At 51.1% G+C, this 22,339-nt stretch overlaps 1 protein-coding gene across 3 annotated transcripts in view; it reads right to left on the bottom strand.

Moving 5' to 3' along the window:
• Positions 1-22,339, bottom strand: part of TMCO3 (transmembrane and coiled-coil domains 3) — a 62,400-nt gene that overhangs the window by 3,482 nt on the left and 36,579 nt on the right. For all 3 annotated transcript variants that reach the window (XM_034937061.3, XM_034937063.3, XM_055097046.2), the window contains 2 exons: positions 12,909-13,104; positions 7,475-7,625 (listed from right to left, as the gene is read on the bottom strand). In XM_034937061.3, coding sequence (XP_034792952.3) covers positions 7,475-7,625; positions 12,909-13,104 — 347 coding nt within the window. The remainder of the gene's footprint in view (positions 1-7,474; positions 7,626-12,908; positions 13,105-22,339) is intronic.

Below are 22,339 nucleotides of genomic sequence, written 5' to 3'. Positions count from 1 at the left end.
CAGAGGGGCCGGCGGTGCTGGGGCTGGACCTGAGCTTGGGCTCAGCTCTCCAGCCACAGCCTGGAGCCGCCCAGCGATGCATGTCAGCCCTCGGAGGAAGCCCGGCAGCCCAGAGGCCTCCTCTTGATTGGAAGGACCCAGACCCCAGGGTTAGGTGCACGGAACAGGCCCGTGACCTTTCTGCCGTTCACAAACCACTGTCTCTACCTGACCCAGAAACACAAATGTAAACACTGGCCTTTTTTCTCTTGCCACGACCCGGGGTTCTCTTGCGCTTGAGGGCTGCCTTCTCCGGCCACCCAGTCTTCTAGCCACGGCCCCTCCTCCTGGGTCTGGGTCTCAGAGCTGCCCCCTCCATGCCCACTCTCAGTGCTCCCCACGGCCCCTCCTACCCCGGCCACCAGCCTGGCCCCACTGTGTCCCCCTCATCAGCCCCAGCCCCACGGCAGCCTGGGGTCCACCTTCCTCTCTCCCCAGCTGTCAGCCGAGCCCCGGCCCCAGTCCTGCTTCCCCTCAGGATGTCTGTGCCTCTGCCCTGCTGCAATGCCCGTCCAGGCTGCCTTTGGCCACACTGGTGTCTAGGAAGTCACTACCGTCATGGCCCTATGTCCATGCCGGCACAACTGAGACAAGCTCACAACAGTGTATGGCACAGGGGACGCTCCCACCTCTCCCCAAAGGGGGCCTCGCATCGCGGCCACACAGGTACCCAGGGCTCCCCACCTTGGGCGTTCCGGGCTGCGTTTTCTCCCGGCTGCTGCCCAGTGGAAAGCCTCTCCTTCATCTCCAGCCCCACTGGCTTCCTTCCTGCTTGGGAATGTCCTGTTCCAGAGATTCCAGGCTTCCTTCCCATCTCCTACCTCTGGACTTTTCCACAAGCCTCTCTTCCTCCCCAGCACGCCCTGAGCCTCCACCTCTGCACCTGGCGGCATCCCTCACCCCGGCGAGTCGCTGATGCCCCGGAAGCTCCTGTGCTCTCAGCTGAGCTGGACAGCTGTGTCCCTGCATCTGCCCCCCACCCAACCCTGGGCTGCAAGCTCCTTCAAGGCAGGGCTGCCCTGGGGACATGGCTCACTCCACCCCTGCCTGAGCTCAGTGCAAGCTCCTTCAAGGCAGGGCTGCCCTGGGAACATGGCTCACTCCACCCCTGCCTGAGCTAAGAACTCCTGGCCCTGGGGGCGGAGTGGGGGTGGGGGGAGTGAGCCAATAATTATGGAGCCTAATGCATTCCAGTCAGTCCCAGAAACAGCAATGAAAATGAGAGACAGGAAACCTCCCTTCAATTTCTTTAATGAGGTATGCTGACTTTTCTATGTAGGGTCATTTATTCTCAAAACAAACATCAAACCTATACTTGGTGTAGCATTGAGAAACTGTGTGGGCTCTGGGCTCAAGTCTTGGGTTCCTGGGGCCCACCGGCCCCACAGCGCCCAGGAGCACCACATTCACTAACTGTGGACCCAGCTCGATGTTTCAATCTCTGTGTGCCTCAGTTTCCTCATCTGTGAATGTGGATTTGGAGGCTGAGTAAAGGAAATATGCCATGTGAGGTATGTGCCTGGCTCAGGGCTGCTAAGGACGCTGCCTGCACAGGCACCAGGCCATGGCGTGAAGGTGAGCGAGGCTGGCAGGGGCGCACACCTGCACCCACCAGGGAGGGACGCCCAACAGCAAGGCAGCTCCCAGCACTGTCCCAGAGCCAGCGGTGCCTGCTTCTGAATGCGGGGAACATGAGAAGAGGATGAAATCCTTGCTGTAAATTTCACCAGACACACCCAATGACTGACATTGTCGATAAAGCTGGAGTGACTAGGAATTAGGGAGCTGGGCAGGCATCTTCACAAAGGCCAAGATGGAAAACACTTCGTGCTTTATGGACGAACACCTGCTGTGGACTGAGCTGTGTCCTGCGAACTCCTACGTTCAGGCTCCAGCCCCAGTGTGGCTGTATCTGGAGACAGGGTCTGCGGGAGCTACTTAAGGCAAAATGAGGCCACATGCGTGAGAACCTAATCTCTCCGCGCAGGCCATGGCGGCTGAGCCACGGATGACACAGCCAGGAGGCACCATCTGTGGAGCAGGCATGGCCCTTGCCAGACACCTGGATCTTGGACTTCCAGCCCCCACAACGGTGAGAGATAATCATCTACTGTTTGAGTGCCCGGTCTGGAGGATTTTGTTGATGGCCCGAGCTAATAAGTAGCCCAACAGCGGCTGCTGATAAAGAGTGAATGAGCAAGCGTGGCTGTTTCCATAGAGCTGCATTTACAAAGGCAGGTGGTGAGCAGGCCTTGGGCCGCAGCTGGCGAACCCTCGTCTAGTGGGAAGACCACCTGCTCCGAAACCTGGGCCGGAGCCACACTGCCACGCGCCGTCCACGAGACCCCGACCTTGCTCTGTGGTGCCTTCTGGGCCATCCTTCGGCGCAGCAGCCCTTCCTCACTCAGGGCCTAAAGATTGCCCTGCCCCTTTCACACCCTTCAGATGCAGCCTCGACTCAGAAGCACAGCCTGGGCCTCACCCAGCGGGCACGAGCCTCGGGGCGGGAACCTGAGGGCGACGCCTGCCAGCCTGCAGGTGGCTGTGGCTGTGGCTGTGGCTGACCTGCAGAGGAGTCTCTGCGGCTGCACCGGGCAGGCAGCCCGGACACATCTGTTGGAACTGGGAGCTCCACCCGGGTTTCTGCCGCCCTGAAGTGGATATCGGGTCCCACGCACAGAGGCAAAGGTGCCGTCTGAAGCGGGCAGATGCCGTCTACGTGCTGCCTGGACTCCAGAACAAAAATAAGGTCCTGGCCGAGTTAGAGAAAAAAGTGAGCTATAAACAAGTTCTCAGATGGCAGAAAAATTAACTTGAATTCCCTGATATACTCAGTACCAAAAACTAGAGCAAAAACACGTAGAATGATGTGAATAGAAAGGGTTCTCAACATAAAAGAACTCTAGTTTGAAGACAAGGCAAGCATGTCTGTGTAAATCACATATTTATGAAATTTCAGATTTTTAACAGGAGCTCTCAGACATGCACGTGCAACAAAGCCCCGGCGGACAAGACACCAGGTCACAGGCCACGGCCAGGGCAGCCTGGGGCTGGAGCAATGTGGGAAAAATCAGGTCAGGCCTGATCCATTTTATTAGTCCTCGTCTAAAAGAAGTGAAAGGAAGATCAGGAAATCAGTTTATTTAGCTTGCTGAGGAGGCGTCACCAGGAGCGAGGTTGGGGGCACGGGGGGAGGAAGTGGGGGTCACACACAGATGGAGGGCGGGGGGAGGGGGAGGAGGTGGGGGTCATGGACAGGGGGAGGGCAGGGGGAGGAGGTGGGGTCACGGACAGGGAAGGCGGGGGGCAGGGGGAGGAAGTGGAGTCACCCACAGAGGGAGGGCGGGGGCAGGGGGAGGAGGTGGGGGTCACACACAGGGAGGGTGGGGCACAGGGGGAGGAGGGGGTCACAGACGGAGGGCAGGGGGTCAGGGGGAGGAGGTGGGGGTCACGGACGGGGGGGCAGGGAGAGGAGGTGGGGGTAACACACAGGGAGGGTAGGGGCGCAGGGGGAGGAGGTGGTCACGGACAGGGAGGGCGAGGGGCAGGGGGAGGAGGTGGTCACGGACAGGGAGGGTGGGGAGCAGGGGGAGGAGGTGGTCACGGACAGGGAGGGTGGGGAGCAGGGGGAGGAGGTGGTCACGGACAGGGAGGGCGAGGGGCAGGGGGAGGAGGTGGTCACGGACAGGGAGGGCGGGGGGCACGGGGAGGAGGTGGTCACGGACAGAGGGAGGGCGAGGGGCAGGGGGAGGAGGTGGTCACGGACAGGGAGGGCTGGGGGCAGGGGGAGGAGGTGGGGTCACGGACAGAGGCAGGGTGGGGGGCAGGCGGAGGAGGTGGGGGTCACAGACAGAGGTAGGGCGGGAGGCAGGGGGAGGAGGTGGGGGTCACACACGGAGGGCCGGGGGTGCAGAGCAAGGGGATCAAATGGCAGCCGAGAGGCTCTCCCGGGACACACTGACTCGTGAGGCTGCACTGGGGTCAGAAGGTCACGGAGCCCCTGCTGAATGGTCCTATTTCACCTGCGACAAGGGGCCCAACCCTCCCAACTCTGTGCTGCTTTCAGGACTGCCTCGGCTATTTATGGCCTTCGAATTTCCACATAAAATTCAGAATCAGCTTTTGAATTTTCCGTTTTGTTGAGGTTGTGCTGAGTCTGTGGCCCCTGTAAAGCACAGGGCATCTCAGACCCTGTGCTGAGTGGACAGCTGCCAGGGATGTGGCCTGACACCAGATCCCTTGTGATTCCACCCTCTCAAATCACTACTCCAGGCTACTCCACAGACCCTGACAAGGGAGATTTCCAGAGCGGCCCATCTCACTATGCTCAATTTAGACTTTTTGTGTCAAAGTTAGTATTTCCTCCAAATTTGCCACTGACATGTTAGTTTCTGTGGCTGACCCTGAGCTCCCACCACTTGCCCTGTGTGGGCACCAGTGCCTGTGATGAGGAGGTGATGAGAATAACACGCATTCTCCCCTGAAGGTGATCTGGCCGCTTTCAATGCCCACCGAGAGCACACATCTCGGCGGTAATAAAGCATGGCAGTGATCAGCAATCGTGTGCGTATCATCCACACATCTCAGCGGTAATAAAGCATGGCAGTGATCAGCGATCGTGTCATATCATCCACACATCTCGGCGGTAATAAAGCATGGCAGTGATCAGCGATCGTGTGCATATCATCCACACATCTCAGCGGTAATAAAGCATGGCAGTGATCAGCAATCGTGTCATATCATCCACACATCTCGGCGGTAATAAAGCATGGCAGTGATCAGCGATCGTGTGTGTATCATCCACACATCTCGGCGGTAATAAAGCATGGCAGTGATCAGCAATCGTGTCATATCATCCACACATCTCGGCGGTAATAAAGCATGGCAGTGATCAGCGATCGTGTGCGTATCATCCACACACCTCGGCGGTAATAAAGCATGGCAGTGATCAGCGATCGTGTGCGTATCATCCACACAACTCAGCGGTAATAAAGCATGGCAGTGATCAGCAATCGTGTGCATATCATCCACACATCTCGGCGGTAATAAAGCATGGCAGTGATCAGCGATCGTGTGCGTATCATCCACACATCTCGGCGGTAATAAAGCATGGCAGTGATCAGCAATCGTGTCATATCATCCACACATCTCGGCGGTAATAAAGCATGGCAGTGATCAGCGATCGTGTGCGTATCATCCACACATCTCGGCGGTAATAAAGCATGGCAGTGATCAGCAATCGTGTCATATCATCCACACATCTCGGCGGTAATAAAGCATGGCAGTGATCAGCGATCGTGTGCGTATCATCCACACATCTCAGCGGTAATAAAGCATGGCAGTGATCAGCAATCGTGTGCATATCATCCACACATCTCGGCGGTAATAAAGCATGGCAGTGATCAGCGATCGTGTGCGTATCATCCACACATCTCGGCGGTAATAAAGCATGGCAGTGATCAGCAATCGTGTCATATCATCCACACATCTCGGCGGTAATAAAGCATGGCAGTGATCAGCGATCGTGTGCGTATCAGCGATCGTGTGCGTATCATCCACAAAACTCAGCGGTAATAAAGCATGGCAGTGATCAGCGATCGTGTGCGTATCATCCACACATCTCGGTGGTAATAAAGCATGGCAGTGATCAGCGATCGTGTCATATCATCCACACATCTCGGCGTTAATAAAGCATGGCACTGATCAGCAATCGTGTGCGTGGCATAATCTTCCTCCTGCAGAATAAAGAGCCCCAACAGCCAAAGCAACTCCAAGAAAAGGAACAAAGCTGGAGGCACCGGAGGCCACCTGACTCCAAACTCTAGCACAGGCTACAGCAACCAGAACAGTATGGCACTGGCACAGAAACACACAAGCCATCGGGACAGGCAGAAGACCCAGAAATCAGGCCGCACACCCACAGCCATCAGCTCTTCCACAAAGCCTACGATAACAAGCACCAGGGAAAGGACTCCCCACTCAACAAACCGTGCTGGGATCGAGGGCCAGCCACATGCAGAAAACTGAAACCGGACCCCCTCCTGACACCACATACAAAAATCAAGTCAAGGTGTAACAAAAACTTAAATGTAAAGCCGAACCCTGTAAAATCCCTGTAAGAAAACCTCTGAACGCTGGCCTTGGCAAAGGTTTCATGAAGAAGACTACAAACGCAATCGCAACGGTAACAAACTGACAAGTGAGACCAAGTGAGCCAAGGAGCTTCCACCCAGCAAAGCAGCTCTCAGCAGGGCAGACAGCCTACGAATGCGAGAGAATACTTGCAAACTATGGACCTGACAAAGGTCTTATATCTATAATCTATCAGGAACTTAAACAAATCTGCAAGCAAAAAGCAGCCCCATTAGGAAATAGGGAAGGACAGGAACAGACCCTTCTCAAAAGACATTCACACAGCCAACACAACACGTATGTGGAAACAATGCTCAACGTCACTGGTCATTAGAGAAACGCAAATCAAAACCACAATGAGATACCATCTCACACCAGTCAGAACGGCGATTCTAAAAAGTCAAAAGGCAACAGACGCTGGCGAGGTTGTGGAGAAACGGCAACACTTAGACACCACTGGTAGGACAGTAAATTAGTTTAGCCGCGATGGAAAGTCTGGAGATTTCTCAAATAACTGCAAACAGAATTACCATTCGACCCAGCAATCCCACTGCTGAGTCTGCGCCCAAAGGAACATACGTCCTTCTGCCATAAAGACACACGCACTCACACGTTCATCACTGCGCCATTCACAGCAGCAAAGACACAGAATCGGCCCAGATTGTGAATTCCAAGGATCCCACTGTCCATCAACCGTGGACCAGATAAAGAAAATGTGGTACATATACATCAGGGAATGTTACGCAACCGTAACAGAATGAAATCACGTCCTTTGCAGCAACACGGATGCAGCTGGAAGCCGTTCTCCTCAGGGAATTAAAACAAGAACAGAGCACCAGATACCACATGTTCTCACTCACAAGTGGGAGCTCAACACCGAGTACACGTGGACACAAAGACGGGAGCAAGAGACACTGGGGCCTGGGCAAGGTGGAGGCTGGGAGGAGGAGGGTGAGGATTAAAACACTGCCGAGGGTCCTATGCTTATTACCTGGGTGGCAAAATCATCTGTACACCAAAGCCCTGTGACACTCACTACCCGTGTCACAGACCCACACACGTACCCTGAGCCTAAAGGAAAAGCTGGACAGAAGAAACAGTATAATAAAATAAGATTTCTCTGCGCTCTATAAAGCAGAAAACAGTTTCTGGCTACTAGCAATCCAAATTGAAATATGCTGAATACACTTAATTTTTAAGATAACCATTTTTGCTATATAAATATATATGCACGTAAACATATTACAGAACCACTCTGCATACGTTTAACCAACACAATCATAATGTAAAGAAGGAAGATTACCTATGGAGGCGAAGAAAACGATGGCCAGGAAGTCGCGGATGGGTTCGATGGAGGTGGCGATCTCCTCGGTGACCACGGGGCCCTGAGAGGAGACGAGCGCTCCAGCCAGGAAACAGCCCAGCTCCATGGAGACGTCCAGCAGCTCCGTGACCTGAGAGAGGCAGGACGCAGCTTTACATGAGACCCCACAGTGCACCAGGGTCACCCCCATCCCAAGGCCACCCCGAGACCCAGCAGAGCCACCACGACAAAACACAGAAGCTGCGCAAACGGAGCGTGTGTGTGTCTGGTCCTGGGGCGTCTGCTGGGTCTGAGAGGTGACATGTGGAGGCTGCTATTAGTTGAATTAACCTTACTGGGAGAAAAAAATTGTTTAAAAATATTTGAAACAAATATCCATACAGATTGCGCTGAAATTTTTGAATGAGAATATTTTCCAATTGTTTTAAATATTTGTGATACATTTTCTTGACCTTGAATCAGAATAGCCCGGTGGGAGTGTTAGAAACGCATTCCCACTACCAGCCTCAAAGCAGAGAGAAAGCGACAGGACGACAAGCAACAGCCCCAGGAGGGCACGAAGCCAGCGAGAAGCATCGGCGTGTCCACGGCAGCTGATCTGATACCCAGGTTTGCAGCCACATCAGTGCGCCAGCCGGACGGCCGCGACACGGGAGCCTCAGCGCAGCTCTGCGAAACGCAGGCTTACGGCAGCCTTCCGGATGAGGCACGGCTGACACCGGCCAACCTGAAAGATGATTTTTATCTTGAGAAAACAAAACTGTAGACGATAGCAGCATCAGACGAAAAGAAAAGAAACTTGTAAAGAACTACGATTTATAATGGCAACAAAAACATCACATCCTGAGGATTCAACCCAAAAGAAGGCCTGCACCTGACACTGCAAGACACTGAGACCCACGAAAGACGGAAGACTGAGATGACAGCGCCAAGGGCTCAGCACGGCGGAGCGGCGGATGCTCCCTCCCCTGGCCAACAGACGCACAGGAGCGCCAAGAGACTTGTGTGTGTGAAACTGACCAGCTGAATCTAAAAACTCGAGTGGAATTTGGAAAGAGCACGAATAGAGCCAAGACGACCCTAGCTACAGAACAAAGCTGGACCCAAACACGGAGATCAAGCTGCGGTGCAGCCGAGGGCAGGTGGGCAGAGTCAGAGGGGCATGTGCACACACACACACACACACGTGCCACGGGTACACACACCACACACAAAGCAGACACACACGAACACATACCACACACATATACACCACACGCACACCACACAAAGCACATACGTATGCATGCACACATGCCACACACACGTACACAAACCACACACCACATAAAGTACACATTCATGCATGTACACATGCCACACCAAAGCGCACACATGCATGCACACACAAACACATACATGCACATGTAACATGCCACACAGGGCACACAAATGCATGCACATGTACACACATCACATAAAGCATACCCCACACATGTACACATGCCACAAAGCACAGACACATGTACACACACCACAAAGCATACATGTACACACCACAAAGCACACACATGCATGCACACAGGTACACATGCCATGCACAAAGAACACACACATGCACATGCACGCACACACACACGGCTACTTGGTTTTTGACAGGGTGATGCTATAGAAGGGGGGAAGGAGGTCTTTTCAACGCATGGCATTCAGAAACGCACGTGAATGAATGAATCCTCATCCACTCCCTCACTTCCAACACAACCGAAGCTCACCTCTGGGTGGACTGAAGATCTAATGAGAAAAGCACAGCAGAACACTCACCGACAACAGTAAAGAGCATCTTCACGACCCAGGGGCAGGCGGATCTTTCACACAGAACACAGAAGATAGCCACGAAGAAAACAATTCATAAGCGATGATGCTGAAATTAAGAACTTCTGTTCATCAAAAGACACCGTTAAGAGAGTGAAAAGGCGAGTCACAAACTGCAAGACATTTGCAAAAACATATCTGACATGCTGGAATGGAATGTTTTTCAGCCATAAAAAGGGGTGAAGTGCTGGTGCGCATGGCGATGCGGCCAGGCCTGCAGGGCGTGATGCTAAGTGGAAGCCAGACACGGAAGCCACCACGCGACATGGCCAGAAGCAGCGGCCCACGGGGCCAGGAAGTGGCTCCATGGCCTCGAGGAGCTGGGGGGAGAACTGAGCGCTATGGGGATTCCTTTGGGGAGGTGGATATAATTGGGTAGTGGTGATGGTGGCAAAACATTTTGAAGGCTGACTTTCAAATGATTAAAATGGCGAATTTTATGTGAATTTCATCTCAGTAAATAAATTTTTAAGAAGGACAAAAAAATCTGCCGGCATATAAAAAATAATTCCTACAAATGAGAAGAGAATCCTCACCCTACAGAATAACGACCTGGAGGCTTTAATAGGAACACCGCCAGGACAACACCCAGGTGCCACTGAGCTTTGGAAAGGGCTTGAGGGACCAGCCGTCGGGAAGTGGATGCTGGAGCCCCCATCAGAGCCCTGAGATGCTCCACTCCTGGAGCAAGTGCAAGGAGGCTGTGGAGCACGGCGCGCTCACGGCACAGCAGCAGGACGGGCTGAGCCTCCGGAAGGGCTCGAGAGACCAGCCATCAGGAAGTGGACGCTGGAGCCCCCATCAGAGCCCTGAGATGCTCCACTCCTGGAGCAAGTGCAAGGAGGCTGTGGAGCACGGCGTGCTCACGGCACAGCAGCAGGACGGGCTGGCATGGCGACTTTGGGGAAACCCACGTCATGACTGAGGCTGAGCTCCTGTTTAGTGTGACCCCTGCAACCCTACCTCCACAGGTACTGTACTAGGCTCATCAGCAGTGAAAGCACCTTCCAGAAACACGAGAATGGGCAGCAGCTCTAAATGGAAACGAATCCTAAGACTGAACAGTGGAAAGAATACATTGTGGCATCGGGTGCAGATGTGCAGAAGGCCCAGCACCCCAAGCGGCCGGCAGCAGGTGCACGGTGAGGGCTGCCCAGAGAGCGAGAAAACCTGAGAGCCGGGCAGAGTCACTGTAATGGAAGAAGCCACTGGGAGGGCAACACGGAAGTTGTCCAGATAAGACAATTCTGCTGGGAATTATTTTCAAAGAGAAAAATACTCTGGAATGGATAAAACAATGTAAGAATTTAAATAAGTCACACTCTTGAAATAGTTAAAATCACTACAACCAGAAGCAAATCATAATTTCCTCCCGTTTACAAAACATTAGCAGGCAATTATATATAAGAAACAATTTTTGTTAATTTACTTTTTTTAAATGGAAACTTTTTTTTTTTTTTTTGAGACAGAGTCTTGCTCTATCACCTCTGCCTCTGCCTCCCTGGTTCAAGTGATTCTCTTGCCTCAGCCTCCCAAGTGTCTGGGACTGCAGGCAGGCGCCACCATGCCCAGGTAATTTTTGTATTTTTGGTAGAGACGGGGTTTCACCATGTTGGCCAAGCTGGTCTCGAACTCCTGACCTCAGAAGATCTACCCACCTCGGCCTCCCAAAGTGCTGCGATTACAGGCGTGAGCCACCGCGCCCGGCCGGAAACTTTTTATTTTGAGATAATTATATATTAACCTGCAGTTTTAAGAGTAATACAAAGTCCTCATTACCCTTTAGTTTCCCCAATGGTAACATCTTGCCAAATTACAGCACAAGATCCCACTCAGGTGCTGATACGGACACAGCAAAGACAGCGAGTGCCATCCATCCCCAGCCCCTCCCCAGACCCTGACTCAGGTGCCGATATAGACACAGCAAACACAGCGAATGCCATCCCCATCCCCTCCCCAGACCCCCACTCAGGTGCCGATACAGACACAGCGAAGACAGCGAGTGCCATCCCCAGCCCCTCCCCAGACTGCCCATCCTCAATTCCTGGGAACCACGAGCCTTTCCTCAACTTCAGAATCTTCTCGCCTCATAAATGTGACATAAAAAGAACCACACAGTACGCAGCCTTTGGGGGCTGCTGCCCACTCTGCGCAGTTCTCGGAGGTGTGTGCCGGTGGTTTTACTGCTGGGTGGCGTTCCGTGGTATGGACATAGCTCAGTTTGTTGAACATTTATTTACCCACTGAAGTACCTTTGGACTGTTTATGGCTAATAGGAATAAAGCTGCTATAAACACCTGTGTACAGGCTACTGTGTGAACACGGCTTCGTTTCTCTGGGATAAACAGCAGGAAGAGCACCCGCCGGGCTGAACAGTGACGGTGCACAGGTGCACTGTTGGGACAATGGTGACGGTGCCCAGGTGCGCTGTCAGGACTACTGAGACTCTTTGGGGGTCCCGGAGCATCTCCCGCCACTCTCATGTAAAGACTGTCGTCTCAGTAAGCAGAAGCCCACTTTCCAAAATGAACTTTATTTTTTAACCTTTCACATGGCAGAACTTATACAGTTAATTAGCTTGTGAGCAACACAGTTAAAAACTGTTTTTCCAAACTTAATTTTGTATTTCAGGTGCAAAGCTATTTGAAAATTTAAGACAGAGTAGCATGGTTTGATATTAGTGTTTATGGCGCTTTTTATCATCACAGTTTTGTTTGTTTTGATATGGGGTCTTGCTCTGTCGCCCAGGCTGGAGTGCAGTGGCACGATCTTGGCTCACTGCAAGCTCCGCCTCCCGCGTTCACGCCATTCTCCTGCCTCAGCCTCCTGAGTAGCTGGGACTCCAGGCGCCCGCCACCACGCCCGGCTAATATTTTTTGTACTTTTAGTAGAGACGGGGTTTCATCATGTTAGCCAGGATGGTCTCAATCTCCTGACCGTGTGATCCACCCGCCTCAGCCTCCCAAAGTGCTGGGATGACAGGCATGAGCCACCGCGCCCGGCCGTTTTTTCTGATATGGGGTCTTGCTCTGTCACCCAGGCTGGAGTGCAGTGGTGCGACCACAGCTCCCTGCAGCCCTGGCCTCCTGGGCTCAAGCCATCCTCCCAGCTCAGTCTCTCCAGCAGCTGGTCTACACGTGAGCGCGACCACGCCCCAGCTGGTTTTTCTATTTTTTGTAGCAGAGGGGTTCTCACTCTGTTGTCCTGGCTGCTCTCAAACTTCTGAGCTCAAGTGATTCTCCTGCCTCAGCTTTCCCACATGCTAGGACTACAGGTGTGAGCCACTATACCCGGCCCACGGATTTGTTTTTAATGAAATACTCACAAACACTATTTTAGCAAAGTGCTTAAGAGTATGAGTCAAACCAGTTAAACGGGTTTAGCTCCCTGTATTATATTTTGATGGGTAGTATAAGAAAGTGTGTATAAAATAAAAAATACTAGTAAATGTTTCAAATATTTTAACCATTATTAAAATGGAAAGGTAAAGAATGGATCACAAGATTTCAGTGAAAGAGATTATATATCAGATTACATAAATAACACATAGTTTGAGAATTACCGTTAACATTAAGAAGATAAAGGCAGATATTCCCAAGATCAGGATTTCTTTGTTCCCCTTGCTTTCCATGTGCAGCTTCCGATAATAGGGTCCAATGAGATACTTCTTTGTAACAAGACATACAAGAAAAACCGCCGCTAGTGAAAAAAGAATCTGACCGATCAAAACCAGGACTCGGAGCACTTCCACGACAATGCTGGGAAGAGAAAAGAGACGTGATTTCGACAATGCTGGGAAAGAGAAAAGAGACGTGATTTCGACAATGCTGGGAAAGAGAAAAGACACGTGATTTCACTTCTAAAACACAGTTCTCCAAAACTCAATACAATCATCTTTCAGTTTTTTTCTTTAACATGCTACAAAATAAATTACCTGAATCATACACATCTTTATTTTCAAATACAAAAACACCTATGAATCATACTCATCTCAGAAATTAAGTTGTGTTGAGCCAAAGGTAGAAGCTGCATTGGTTTGCAGTCAATACTCTGGGGTGAATGCGTATTCTAGCATGTGAAAATTCTCGACTGACAGCGTTCCTATCTCAGCTGATGCCTGACGATAAAATTCCTCGCCAGGCCTCAGCCGCACATCAAAGTCTCCGCCAGGCAGCGGTTGCTCTCCGTGCCCCACCGCAGTCGCCTGATGGACGAACTCCAGCGACCGTCAGCAAGGCACTCCCGAGGCAGCCAGCTCTGAATTCTGTGTCTGTGATTCAGACACAGAGAAAGTGATCCTTTGCTATGTTCTGTTTAGAATATACTACCCAGATCTCAGAATAGATCACCATCTCAGCCAGCGGACATCCACTATCTGCCGTCTTTACAAATATACCTATATTTAACCTTAGCCTTCCACCACTCAGGCCACAATTCTGGTGAAAGTTTCCTCGGTGGAGGAAACCTATGATTCCCAAGGGCGTCAGCCTCTGCAGTCTGGCTTAAAGCAGAAGTGCTGGAAACGCAAATCTCAAACTGCCACGATTCCTTCGGGGAACCACAGCAGAGCTGGGCTTGAAGCAGAGAGGGATGGAATGAAGGGATGGAATGAAGGGATCAACAACGGCCACAGAAGCAATTGTGAAGGAGCATCATTCAGAGCTCACTGCAGGGCCCACGTCTGCAACTTCAGGAGGGAGGCAGCGTCCTTCAGAGCTCGCTGCAGGGCCCACGTCTGCGACTTAGAAGGAGGGAGGCAGCGTCCTTCAGAGCTCACTGCAGGGCCCACGTCTGCGACTTAGAAGGAGGGAGGCAGCGTCCTTCAGAGCTCACTGCAGGGCCCACGTCTGCGACTTAGAAGGAGGGAGGCAGCGTCCTTCAGAGCTCGCTGCAGGGCCCAAGTCCGCGACTCAGAGAGAGGCCCCTTTCTGCAGCCCTGGCAGGAACGGAGACAGACTCACGGCCAAGCAGACCAGGCCTGCCGCACTCCTGACAGCTTTGCCACACTGCCAGGCCCACGTCTGGCCCTGGGCCCAGCACCGTGGTCCCTGCCTGGGCTGCCACCCCTTCCCCCACAGCTCCAGTGGCCTCCTCCTGATCCATCTGCTCTCCACACAGAGGCCCAGACAGCTCATCAGGACCCTCAATCAGCTCCCGGACGCTGGGATGGAACCCAGGCTTCTCTGCCCTGCCATGCCCTTCCACTGCCCCAGCCCACCCACACAGGCCACAGAGCCCCTTGCCTGGGAGGTCCCTACCCTAGACTCTTCTCCCAACAGGCTTAGCTGCGTTCCTCAAATTCCAGTCACATCTCCAAAGGTAGAGCCTGTGCGTCCGGGGGCTCACGGCTGCTCACCAGCTCCTCTTCCTGTTTGAATCATTCGCAGGGCGGTTCCCTGCTGCGGACGTCTTGTCTACCACTCATTTGTGCATCATTCATTCATTGCCTCTCCAAAACACAACAGCAGCTCCCCACATGGGGAACGTCCTCTGCTGAGCTCACCCTTGCATCCTGAGCCCCTAGAGCACTGTGTGCAGAGCACTGTGTGCCACCTATTACGGCAGCCTGGTAAGAGCTGTACGATCCCCACTGCTACGTCACAGATGAGAACAGGGGCAGAGACCAGGTGATCTGCTCCAGGCCACATGCCCGGTGCAGAGAGCTGGGGACAACTCAGGTATCTGGCTCCAGGACCAAGCCCCTAACGGCTACACAAACTCTCCACAGCCACCATCCCCAGGGTTTGGATTTAGGTTTAATTCCCAGAAGACTCCCCCAGTGTCCATTAAATGCACAGTGATGAGGGCTCAGAAAGATGCCAATCAGAAGCCACAGTGCGCTCAACTCTGACCTCTTCGAAAGACAATCACCATGACAAGTTTCTCAGGATTCCGGCTTGCCGCCGTGCCACCGGCAGGTCCACACGCGTGCTGCTCTTGATCTGCACGTACGGGGCGCCGTGCCACCTGCAGGTCCACGCGCGTGCTGCTCTTGATCTGCACGTACGGGGCGCCGTGCCACCTGCAGGTCCACGCGCGTGCTGCTCTTGATCTGCACGTACGGGGCGCCGTGCCACCTGCAGGTCCACGCGTGTGCTGCTCTTGATCTGCACGTACGGGGCGCCGTGCCACCTGCAGGTCCACGCGTGTGCTGCTCTTGATCTGCATGTACGGGGCGCCGTGCCACCTGCAGGTCCACGCGTGTGCTGCTCTTGATCTGCATGTACGGGGCGCCGTGCCACCTGCAGGTCCACGCGTGTGCTGCTCTTGATCTGCATGTACGGGGCGCCGTGCCACCTGCAGGTCCACGCGTGTGCTGCTCTTGATCTGCATGTACGGGGCGCCGTGCCACCTGCAGGTCCACGCGTGTGCTGCTCTTGATCTGCATGTACGGGGCGCCGTGCCACCTGCAGGTCCACGCGTGTGCTGCTCTTGATCTGCATGTACGGGGCGCCGTGCCACCTGCAGGTCCACGCGTGTGCTGCTCTTGATCTGCATGTACGGGGCGCCGTGCCACCTGCAGGTCCACGCGTGTGCTGCTCTTGATCTGCATGTACGGGGCGCCGTGCCACCTGCAGGTCCACGCGTGTGCTGCTCTTGATCTGTATGTACGGGGCGCCGTGCCACCTGCAGGTCCACGCGTGTGCTGCTCTTGATCTGCACGTACGGGGCGCCGTGTCCATGGCTGTTCTGACTGTCTCAGCGTGTCTGGACAAGCTTCCCATCAGCACATCTGACCTGCGGACAGGTGAGTGGACAAGCTTCCCATCAGCACGTCTGGCCCGTGGACAGGTGAGGAAGGGCTCCCTGGCGGGACGCACCATCATTTGCTCAGCCAGATGCAAGGGCTGTCCCAGTTCTCACACTGACTCCACGGCCATCCTGGTTCTTGGGCGCTGCGGTGACCAAGGAGCCTGTGGGTCCACTGATGGTGGCAGTGGGTGCTCACTAAGGGAGCCAGGTGCCTCCCACTATGACAGGTGCTGTCTGGTGGGCCGCCAGGAAGTTGCTCCAATTCCCATCCCAACAATGATGCCCAAGGCACCCCACTTCCCAACCTGGGCACCACCCAGCTTCTAATGGTGCCCAGTCTGATGGGCGGGCGGTGCCATCACCCTTCTTTGGTGTGAGGGTGGGTGTTTCCTACTTTACTCAAGTCTAATAGCTGCTTTGCTGCTGACCTGTTTTCAAACTCAGTTATTCATATTTTTCTTATTAAGGTATAGGAGACCTTTATAAAATAAGAAACATAAGCCTCTGTCTTTAATATGGGCATAAACATCTGTTTTGCTTTATTACAGCCTTCTGTGTTCTGTTCTTTACCTGTGAAATATTTTGAGGGAAAGAGTTCTTTCCTCTAGGAATGATCAAGGTTAATTCTGAATAAAGCTTAATAAGAAAGCAGAGTCTATTATGTTGCAACTAATTTTATTTCTTTGATATTTTAAATATAAATTTTCCCTGGTTATTAAAATTGAAAGGGAGGTTTTCCTAAATTACAGAAAAGTATATATAGTAGAAAAAACTTACTACAAATCTACCAGTCTACTAGTAGAAAATCATTAACACCTTGTTATATATACATATATATATTTCTAGTCTCTATTCATGTTCTTCTATGTCTAATTAAAATATCGTATATATTTTTAACAGCTATGATATATAATTCACTTACCATACAACTTACCCATTTAAAGTATACAATTCAATGGTTTCCAGCATATTCACAAAATTACACAACTATTACCACAATCCATGTTAGAATACTTTCATCATCCCAAAAAGAAACCCTGTACCCATCAGCACTTCCTCCCCATCTCCCCCAACCTCCCCACCCTCCGGCAACCAGTAATTCATCCTGTCTGTACGGACTGGCCTAGTCTGGACGTTGGTATGAATGGAATCACACAGCGTGTGGACTTTTTGTCTGGTTCTTTCAGAAGCATCGTGCTTCATCTGTGCTATAGGATGAATCAATGTTCATTCTATATTATGGCTGAATAATATTCCTTTGCTGAATATAGTATGTTTTGTATATTTACCTGTTATCTAATTGACATTTGAGTTCTTAATACTTTTTAACTATACGAATAATGCTGCTTGAACATTCAGGTACAAGTTTTTCATTGTGGTGAAACTCTCATACAATAAAATGTACCATGTTAACCATTTCTGAGTGTGTAACTCTGTGGTATCACGTGGATTCACACTGTTGTACCCCCATCACCACCGTGTATCAGTCTGAATGTGGATGTGTGTTTTTGTTTCTTGCGGGTAAATACCGAGGAGTGAACAGCTGGGTCAAATGGGAGCTCTGTGTTAGCGTCAGGAGGAACGTGGTCTACAATTCTGACTCTGTTTCTGTTTCTTTTGTTTTTTTTTTTGAGATAGAGTCTTGCTCTGTCGCCCAAGCTGGAGTGCAGTGTCGTGATCTCAGCTCACTGCAACCTCTGCCTCCTGGGTTCAAGTGATTCTCCTGCCTCAGCCTCCCGAGTAGCTGGGAATACAGGCACGTGCCACCATGCCTGGCTAATTTTTTGTATTTTTAGTAGAGATGGGGTTTCGCCGTGTTAGCCAGGACGGTCTCGATCTCCTGACCTCGTGATCCGCCCCCCTCAGCCTCCCAAAGCGCTGGGATGACAGGCGGGAGCCGCCGCGCCCGGCTCTCAAGCCATCTTCCTGCCTCAGCCTCCCAAAGTGCTGGGATGACAGCGTGAGCCGCTGCGCCCGGCCCGATTCTGTTTCTTAAGTTTAACAGCATTACAGAGTATTTTTCCAAGCCATCAACTCTTTGTAAACATGAAGTGTCATGACTGAATTAGAACAATTTCGGTGGGATCAATACCTGTACTGCATTAATTTTTTGAATTGGAAAAAAGGAAAAAAAAAGCTTTAAAAGTGTTCTGATTAAGACAATGTCTTATGCCAGCATGTTAGACCTGCGTGTAACTGGAAAGAACATGGCAGTGAGATCAACGTGGTGTTTGAGTTTTACAAATGCCCTGCAGTCTCTGCCAGGGCTCTGCTTGTTTCGTATGGAGAGTCCGCCCTCCGTTGAGAATAACTGGTTGTGCGTGGAAAATGCTCAGACCTCTTAACTAGAAGTCATCTCCGGCTAGCATGACAACCCTTCCTTCTGTTGTCCAAATTATGTTGTTCAACTTATGTTGGACATTGTAGCCAGAAGGAATAAGAACTGATTCCGATGTGGCGGTTGGGACTAAAAGCGTTATTTTTCTGATATTTAAAGACATCTGGATCAAAGGAAAATGGCCATGATAAGGACCCTCTTATCATAAGGACCCTCTTATCATAAGGACCCTCTTATCACAAGGACCCTCTAGCGAGTGAACTCTAACCACTGCCTCCACCAGCGGCTGCACTAAGTGCCCTGCCTGGCTTTCTCTTTCAGTCTTCCCACGGTCCACCAGGTAGGCACTGTTCCCACGTCCTCCCCAATTCACAGAAAGCTGCCAGGGCTTGCACGGCCAGAGCATGGCCAAGCTGGGGCTCTAGCCTGGGCTGAACCTCTGGAAAACCCAGGTAAACAGCCGTTCATTCCTTCTACTTTCCTGCCTGCCTGGCTGAGCTACCGACAGCAGGGAAGACGTAACAGAAGATCTGGCAAAAGGCAAATACTAAAAAATTCTTCCACCCCACCGCCTGCCATGAGGAAGCGCTTGTCAGCCGTTCAGGCCGGGGTGGGGCTGGGGGCCTGGCAGGAAGCAGAACCCCCTGGCCAGGCCTCACACCACCCTCCCCAGGGGAGTCACTGGTTTAAAGCCTCCTAATAAACACACGAACCACCCAGGATACAACAAAAAGTCGCTCATCATATTAAGAATCGGGAAAATCACAACTTGAAGGAGAAAAGACAAGCGCCAGACTTCACATCGAGACGAATGGATACTGGAGTTATCTGATGAGGGTGTTAAAGCAGTCATGATTAAAACGCTTCAAAAGGCCACAAACACTCTCTGTAAACAAATAAAAAATAGAAAATCTCAGCCAAGAAATAAAGGCTACATAAAAGAAGTAAGTGGAAATTATACAACTAAAAAAATACAGTCATAATAAAAATCTCTGGGGATGGGCTAAGTGGCAGAGTGGAGACGAGAGAGGGCAGAACCGGTGACCCCGAGGACAGACAGAATTCATCTGCCTGAACACACAGAAACGGACCGAGGACGGTCAAGGCCTCAGAGACCCGCAGGACCCTAACCAAAGAGCAGATTTCTAAGTTTCTGCAATCGCAGAAGGAGAGAACAAGTGGACCGAAAAAGGATGTGAGGAAATAATGGCTGAAAACTTCCTGTTAGCCAAGAGACATAAACCCACAGATGCGAGAAGCCAACTGAATCCAAATAGAACAAACCCAGAGAAGTCTGCTCCAGGATGTATGGTAATACAATTTCTGAAAACTAAAGACAGAGAAAAAAACCTTGAAAGCTGCCAGAGAGAAACCCCTCATTCCTTCGAGAGAAGCACAAGTCTAAACAGCAGCAGGTTTCATAGCTGGAACACAGAAGCTGGGGGCAGGGACATGCGCTTCCCAGGCACTGGATGAGGAGAGCCACCACCTGGAAATCCACATCCCGTGAGATGCCCTCGGAGTGACGCGGGGACAAAGGCCATTCCCAGACGAAGAAAAACTTAGAGAATTTGTGGCCAGCAGATTAACCATGAAAGAATGACCAAAGAAAGTTCTCTACACAGAGAGGAAATGATTACAGAAGATAGATTGGAACATCAGAAGGAAAAGAAGAACACCAGAATGGGTAAAAATAGGTATGAGAAGAATAGATTATCCTTTTCCTCCTGAGTTTTCAAAATCGTATTTGATGTCTGCAGTAAAAATTACAACACCATCTGCTGTGGTATTCAATAAAAGAAGAGAAAAGACAACAATTACACAGTCATGTGTCACTTCACAATGGGGACACATTCTGAGAAGCATCATGAGGCAATTTCATCATTGTGCAGACGTTCCAGAGTGCATTTACACAAACCCAGACCCACCCAGGCCGCCTGGCACAGCCTCCTGCTCCTGGACCACACACCTGCACAGCACGTGACTGCACTGAATACTGCAGCCAACTGTAACACAATGGTAAGTATTTGCATATCTAAACACAGAAAATACACACTGAAAGTATAGCATCAAAGGTAAAAATGGCACACCCGTACAGGGCGCTTGCAGGACTGGAGGTTGCTCTGAGTGAGTCAGGGAGTGAGGGTGAGTGAATGTGAGAGCCTTGGACACTACTGTAAACCACGGCAGACGCCACAGGCGCTGTACACTCAGGCTACACTAAACCGAGACAGTGTCTCATTGTGTTGTCCAGGCTGGAGAGCAGCGGTATGATCACAGCTCACTGCAGCCTTTATCTCCCAGGCTCAAGCAATCCTACAGCCTTCACCTCCAGAGTAGCTGGGACTATGGCTGTGCGCCACCATGCCTGGCTAATTTTTTTTTTTTTGGTAGAGATGAGGTCTTGCTATGTTGCCCAGGCTGGTCTTGAACTCCTAAACTCAAGCGATCCTCCCACCTTGGCCTCCCAAAGGCTAGGATTACAGGTGTGAGCCACCACACCTGGCCAACTGTGCTGAGTTTATTAAAAATATTTTTCTTTCTTCAGTATTAACCTTAACTTACTGTAACTTTTTAACTTTATAAACTTTAAGGTTTTTAAAAACTTTTTGACTCTTTTGTAATGACACTTAAAACAGAAACTGTATGGCTGTACAAAAAATATTTTCTTTCTTCTTATTTATTCTATAAGTTTTTTTCTATTTTAATTTCTTTTAACTTTTTTAACTTTTTGGTTAAAAACTAAGACACAAACACACATTAGCCTAAACCCGCACAGGGTCAGGACCATCAGTGTCGCTGTCTTCCACGTCCGCATCCTGTCCCACTGCAAGGTCTTCAGGTGGAATAACCGGCACAGAGCTGTCGTCTCCTACGACGACGGCAGCTTGTTCTAGAATAACCGGCACAGAGCTGTCGTCTCCTACGACGACGACGGCTTGTTCTAGAATAACCGGCACAGAGCTGTCGTCTCCTACGACGACGACGGCTTGTTCTAGAATAACCGGCACAGAGCTGTCGTCTCCTACGACGACGACGGATTGTTCTAGAATAACCGGCACAGAGCTGTCGTCTCCTACGACGACGACGGCTTGTTCTAGAATAACCGGCACAGAGCTGTCGTCTCCTATGATGACGATGGCTTGTTCTAGAATAACCGGCACAGAGCTGTCGTCTCCTATGATGACGATGGCTTGTTCTAGAATAACAGGCACAGAGCTGTCGTCTCCTATGATGACGATGGCTTGTTCTAGAATAACCGGCACAGAGCTGTCGTCTCCTATGGTGATGATGGCTTGTTCTAGAATAGCTCCTGAAGAACCTGCCTGAGGCTGTTTTGACAGTTCTACTTTTCTTTATAAGTAGAAGGAGTACACTCTAACGATAAAAAGTATAGTAAATACATAAACCAGTAACAGTGATTTATTGTCGTTATCAAGTATTCCGTACCATGCCTAATTGGGTGTGTGAGCCTTTTATATGATTGGCAGTGCAGCAGGTTTGTTCGTGCCAGCATCACCACAAGCACGGGGGCATTACACTGCCCTGCGACGTTACAAGGGCTGCAACCTCACTAGGCAACAGGAATTGTTCAGGTCCAGAGAATCCCACCCGACCACTGCTGTACAGGTGGCCCATCACTGACCAAAATGTCATTATGCAGCGCGTGACTATTTAACATGTGGGCAGGGGGAGGGAGCTAAGTGGAAATAAGGCTTCTACATTTCACATGAAGTGGTAAAACGTGGATTCCAGCAAACAGTGATAAGTTACATGTGTCCACTGTGATACCCAGAGCAACCAGGAAAACCACACAGAGCAATACACTCAAAACATTATAAATGAGCCTAAACGGAATCCCTGAAAACACGCAGTCAACCCACAGAGATGTAAAAGAAAAA

This window comes from Pan paniscus, chromosome 14 (genome assembly GCF_029289425.2).
Source record: "Pan paniscus chromosome 14, NHGRI_mPanPan1-v2.0_pri, whole genome shotgun sequence".
In the NCBI taxonomy this organism is placed as follows: Eukaryota; Metazoa; Chordata; class Mammalia; order Primates; family Hominidae; genus Pan; species Pan paniscus.
Note: the sequence above shows the minus strand (reverse complement) of the source record. Positions and strands in the feature narration are given on the sequence as shown.